At 37.4% G+C, this 6191-nt stretch overlaps 1 protein-coding gene across 1 annotated transcript; it reads right to left on the bottom strand.

Annotated features, from left to right (window-relative positions):
- Positions 1 to 524: 524 nt before the first annotated feature.
- LOC110288835 (dynein heavy chain 7, axonemal-like) lies at positions 525 to 5316 on the bottom strand (the record flags this gene model as incomplete). The annotated part of the gene is made up of 3 exons (XM_021155076.2): positions 525 to 828; positions 3558 to 3752; positions 5190 to 5316. Coding segments are annotated over 3 exons (439 nt in total), but the record flags the coding sequence as incomplete, so codon positions are not given.
- Positions 5317 to 6191: the final 875 nt, after the last annotated feature.

Below are 6191 nucleotides of genomic sequence, written 5' to 3'. Positions count from 1 at the left end.
ATTTTATAAGGGGGAAGAGTTGGAATGTAAGTAATTCCTTTGAAAACAAATTCAAATTGTAGATACTGTGAGTTTTGAAGTAACTATGTGAAACTTGAATTTGTTTGTAACAATGGCAGTTATGATAGTTCCCCAATAACCCCCTGCTCACATTATACTGGCATCTCTGAGGACATAGGTCAACAAATGTAGGCAAATTCATTTTCTATAGACTGTAATACAAATGAGGACACTAATAAGTATTGAAGGGATATGTTTACTGCTTTGCTGGTTGTATATTTATTATTTAAAGAAGTTAAAATAACATTACTAACATTGCCTTCTATTCAACAGCAACTAAAGCTTTAAAATGCTGTGGTGTGGTGTGTATAAATATAGACCCACATTTAGAGAAGACATTCTAGATATTCTAATATATAAACTTGACGTTAATGCCATTGACTGGTTTCACCAAAGTAATAAAATAAAATGAAAATTATTATAGCAGGTAAAGAGAGAAGTCTTTGACACAGAGGAACCAAAAATCATAACAAGTAATCATAAAAGCACATCACCAAAAATACATTCTATTAGCTATTAACCCAGATGCAGACACAGTTAGAAGAGCCATTAGAAGGACGTTGGGTTACTTCTGTAGATTCCTCCATCCACCCTAAGTCTATGAAGAAATGGAGTTTGTCTGAGCTGTGCATAGAGTGGGTGGGATGAGAGCTACTCAACAAAGCCTGCACTTGCCTTGTCTGGCCTCAAGCAACGGATAATAAGCATCCTCTGAAAGTCGTTTGCTTTATTTTCCCAATCTTCTGGAAACATCTCATGGTGTGGCTCCTAAAATTATAGTACATAAGTCAATGTTAGAGGTTATTTCTAAAAGTAATAATATTTTACAAATAAGCATATACTTAGAGAAGACATAATTCCTGAAATCAGAACATTTGTGTAAATTTTATTTTATGTAAGCTGTGGGGGAAATTAATGCCAACATTACAATGTTTCATGTAAGCATTTGAAGTTTCCAAACAAGTTACCTGGCTTCTCTCTCCTGGTTCCACACAGTGAATGCAATTGCAATTTTAAACTAAAAAGAATTACTCACACACACACACACACAAAAAAAAAAAACCCTAGAAAATGTTTCTAGGAAACATTTCCATAAGTAACATGAAGAAACCCAAAGTACCCATCCCAAATGATTGAACCCATTCTACTTATCATATATGACAGGTACCCAANTAAGGCCAGGTGTCGGCACCCAGGGGCTACCACCTACCTAACTCTCTCTGGTTAGACCTAGCTGTCTCTATACAGAGCAGCTACCTATCATGTTCAAGAATAGTAAAAATCATAAGAGCAGAAACAGAGTAGAAAATAACTGGGAACTGGAAAATTCTTAACCTTTATGACATAGTAAAGCTGAAAAAGGACTACTGTCTTACTTAGGGGTTTTATTGCTGTGAAGTGACCCCATGAGCAAGGCAACACTTATAAAGGCAAACATTTAATTAGGGCTGGATCACAGTTTCAGAGGTTTAGTGCATTATTATCTCTGCAGGAAGCACGGCAGCATCTAGGCAGATGTGGGGCTTGAGGAGCCTAAAGTTCTACATTGTGATTCAAAGGTAGCCAGGAAAAGACTGACTTCTAGTCAGCCAGGAGGAGGGTCTCACAGCCAATCTCCACAGTGACACACTTTCTCCAAGGCCACACTTACTTCAACACGGCCATGCTTTCTAATAGTGCTACTTTCTGGGCCAAGCACATTCAAACCACTACATTCTACTCCCTGGCCCTCATAGGCTTGTTCAGGCATATGAGTCTATGAGGGCCAACTTAGCCATAGCATAATATAGAATACATTGAGTCCAACTACCAAAGTCCCCATAGTCTATAGCAGTCTCAACATTGATATAAGTTCAAAGTTCAAAGTCTCTTCTGAAATTCATCCAATCACTTAACTGTAATCCCCTATAAAGTCAAAATTAAAAAGCAGACCACAAACCTCCAATATCACAGGATATACATTACTATTCCAAATGTCATAGAGAGGAAATACTGTACCAAAGCAGGACCAAAAATCAGCTGGGCAAACTCCAAACTCTGCATCTCCATGTCTGATGTATGTAAAAGTGCTCTTCATATCTCCAATTCCTTTCATCTTTGCTGACTGCAAAGAATATCTTTCTCGTGGGCTGTTTCCATTCACTGTTAGCAGCTTTCCTCAGCAGGTATCTAAGCTTTTCTCTACTTAGGACTTGCTCTATACCAGGCTGGCCTTGAGCTCAGAGATCTGCTTGCCTCTGTCTCCTGGGATTAAAGGTATGTACAATTTACCATGCCTGGACTTAAGCTTTTCATGGCCACTATTCCTCAATATCTGGATCAAAAACTTGTCTCCTGCATTTTTGAATTGTAGTTCATTCCAGATTAAAAGTCCAAATGAAAACAATAACTAAATAACGTTTCCTTGTTCAATGACAAACATATAAGCAATAAGCTTAGCTTATTGCCCCAAAGTCACCACTCCCTAATCTCCTTTAACACAGGATTTAGCTACATTGTACTTCTTGGCGCCCTTTTATTACTTGAAACATATATTTTGTATTTTTCCTTTCTAAACCTGATTAAGTTTAATCAAAATGCTCTTCTTTAGAGTAAACCAGAGGATGAAGTCTATGCTGGGTTTTCTGAGACTTCCTTTGTCAATACAATTAATATGAATCCCTTTACCTTAGCCTTGGGCAAACTCTTCAGAAAAGGCCAAAAAGCATCCACATTCTTCACCAAATCATAAGAATGATCTCCAGGCAACATACCAAAATTACTTTTTTTTTTTTGAAACCTCTAGAACCAGGCTCCTACAGTTCAAATTGCCCTCAGTACCAATGTCTTCAAAACTCCTATTAGGATGTTCTATTAATCACTACTTAAAGCATTCCACTGCTTTCCAAATCCCAAGGCCCCAAATCCACATTCCCACAAACAAAAATATGGTCAGGCCTATCACAGCAATACCCCAGTCCCTGGTACCAACTTCTGTCTTAGTTTGGGTACTAAAATGTTACTGTTAGTTATTGCTGTGATCAAACACTATGACCAAGGAAACTCTTATAAAAGCCAACATTTATTTGGGGCTGGCTTACAGTTTCAGAGCTTTAGTCCATCATCATCATAGAAGGAAGCATGGNAGCATTCAGACAGATTTGGGGCTGGAGGAGCCGAGAGTTCTACATCTTCATCCAAAGTCAACCAGGAGAAGACTGACTTTCAGGGAATGTGGAAGAGGGTCTCAAAGCCCACCGCCATAGTGACAGACTTCCTCCAACAAGGCCACACCTCCTAACAGTACCACTCCCTGGGCCAAGCATATTCAAACCACCACATCTATAATAAACTTTCTCCTCCCCCACACCTAGGAGCAGCCACATCTTTTTTTTTTTTCATTTCTTTTTTTCATTTATTTATGGAATCTTGCTTTTATACAAAGGTAACATTATACATATTTAACATCATCTTCTCCACTGAAAAACTTTGACATAAGGAAAAGGGTGAACACATACCATACTGTCATATACTTTTTTCCATCCATCCTTTAAGCGCATAAACTCTTCTCGAATGGTCTTAAAGGCAGGTAAGTCATCTAGTCGACAAATCTCATCCCAGGATTTTTGAGGAAGCCATGTGCAAGGGTTGGTATAAGGATTATCCAGTCCAATGCCACCAGTAAGTAGAAATCTCCACTCTGTTTTGTTAATCTGTGGTAAACAAACATCATAGAGAGTCATACAGAAGGTGTTCCTAGTTAGTTCCAGCCATTGTAGAAGAGTAGCAGTCCTTTCAGATTCTTATGAAAGTACTCAGCTGATATGACCTTCTACGTAGTTGGAAAAAAATCCAACTACCAAACATGGACAATTTTTTAAGGTCTATAAATAGCTACTTTTGAATTACTAGCTTAAACATGAGGCCTAAATATATTCTACTTCAATAATATATGTTCCTCAAAATGGATGTTTTCAGATCCAAATATTGGCTCTGAAAAGTCATAGAAAGGTAGAAAATCAACAATCCACCATGCTTTCAGTTATTCTTTATAAAATATAATGAATCGCTATGAAGTGTTTGCATGAAATACAAGAAGCATTTTCCTAATTCCATGAAGATAATAACATATGAGGTTTTACAAGTCTTAAATACATAGATGTATAAGAAGAATATGAGGCTGCTCTTTCATTTGTAAGTGCTTCCTATCTTTTAGATAAAAAGAATTATTTGTTAGCTTACATTTGAGTAGATGGTTAAATCCAAATGGTTAGACCTCAGTCATTTGCAAAGTTCTTAAAGATGATAATAAATTATTTAGTAAAATTAGCTGCATGGTCATGTAAATTTTAATAGAGACAAATTGGGTATTTTTGTTTTATTGTTTGTTTGTTTGTTTGTTTTAAGAATGGGGCATTGAATTGAGGTTATCCTCAAACTCACTGTGCAGACTGAGCTCTGCTCAGACTCATAATCCTCTTGCCCTAGTTTCCTAAGTGCAGGGATTATAGGTGCATACCACCACACAAGGCTCTAGAAACAGACTTTTAAACTAAAATATATAAAAGTTTAAGTGATAGTAACATACTCTTCTTAATTTATATTAACTACTCTGAAATNCTGTCTTGTCTTGCCTTGCCTTAATTAATTTCATTGTCTGGTTTTAATCAGTATATGTATATGTTCCCATGTGGAATAGTAAATAAATCAATGACATCATGATAGTGTTACTGATNTAGACAAGCATCATCAGGCTAGGAGGATACTGAAAAGGGGCTCCACACGCATGGTAAGCTTCAGATCCCACCTTCAATTTTACCCCATAAAATTGTGGAGGTTTTGGTGCTTTGCTGGGGCATATTCTGGGAAAGCTACTNCTCCTGATTATAAGAATCCTATTTCTACCTCTGACCTGGGAGAGACATTATATTCTAATCTGCCACAAANACTAGAAAATGACTTACTATTATCTCCTCCTCTAACAGGTAATACAACTGGGCCTAGAGTTGTGATCCTCCCGAGTTAACTTTTGAGTTGTTTTATCAAGACACAGAGAATCTTTGACATTGGTATAGTATCTTGGTATATACCACATACCCTCTCCCAGTAACTACAGCATCTAAGCTCCTACAGACTAAACCCTTACTGACCGCATTGTCATGTATCAGCAGATTCACTGTGAGACAAAAGGAAAACAGCAACTTGTCCTTTTCAAAGAGCGAGCGGCAGATGTTGACATAGAGTGAGTAGGTGAAGTGATCTCTGAGGATCTGAAGCCTAAGGGCAGTCACAGGGAGAGATAGACAAACACAAACAGGATCAGAAGCAGGGGATGCTAAGATTGCTCTACAGACTGCTAGACCTACATTCAAACTATTTCTTTTAGTTCCCACCCAATCGATCAAAAATCTTTACTCCTGGGCCCCCAATGGAGGAGCTAGAGAAAGTACTCAAGGAGCTAAAGGGATCTGCAGCCCTATAGGTGGAACAACATTATGAACTAACCAGTACCCCAGAGCTCTTGTCTCTAGATGCATATGTATCAAAAGATGGCCTAGTGGGCCATCACTGGAAAGAGAGGCCCATTGGAGTTGCAAACTTTATATGCCCAGTACAGGGGAATACAAGGGCCAAAAAGTGGGAGTGGGTGGGTAGGGGAGTGGGGGGAGGGTATGGGGGACTTTTGGGATAGCATTGGAAATTTAAATGAGGAAAGTACCTAATAAAAAATGTTAAAAAAAATGTTTTACTCCTTGAGCTGCCAGTTTGAGAGCTAGACAAGGTAGAAGCATTTGAATAGAATTGTATTTCCCTGCTGAGTGATGTTTTTCTTTATAGTTTTCATTTACAGAAAACTAATCCATTATAAAAATTACAAACTTTTTAACTATGAAGTATTGCACTAGCGGGCAAAATCTGACCTCTTTACAAAGTAAATACTTAACAGATATTTTATACTATATTAAATGAATAAAACAAATAGCTTATATTAAATTAATGGCAAAGCCTAATGCTATGCTATACTGAACATGAATCCATCAGAGCCAAAAACAAAACAAAAAACTAGTAGATTTGATTAAACTACATTTCTCTTTATGAAACTACATTTCACAGGGAGAAAACAGGGACATATGAATAATTGTGGTAATGCA

The sequence above is a fragment of the Mus caroli genome, unplaced genomic scaffold (genome assembly GCF_900094665.2).
Source record: "Mus caroli unplaced genomic scaffold, CAROLI_EIJ_v1.1 scaffold_22708_1, whole genome shotgun sequence".
Taxonomy (NCBI): Eukaryota; Metazoa; Chordata; class Mammalia; order Rodentia; family Muridae; genus Mus; species Mus caroli.
This window is presented reverse-complemented; position numbering and strand designations above follow the sequence as displayed.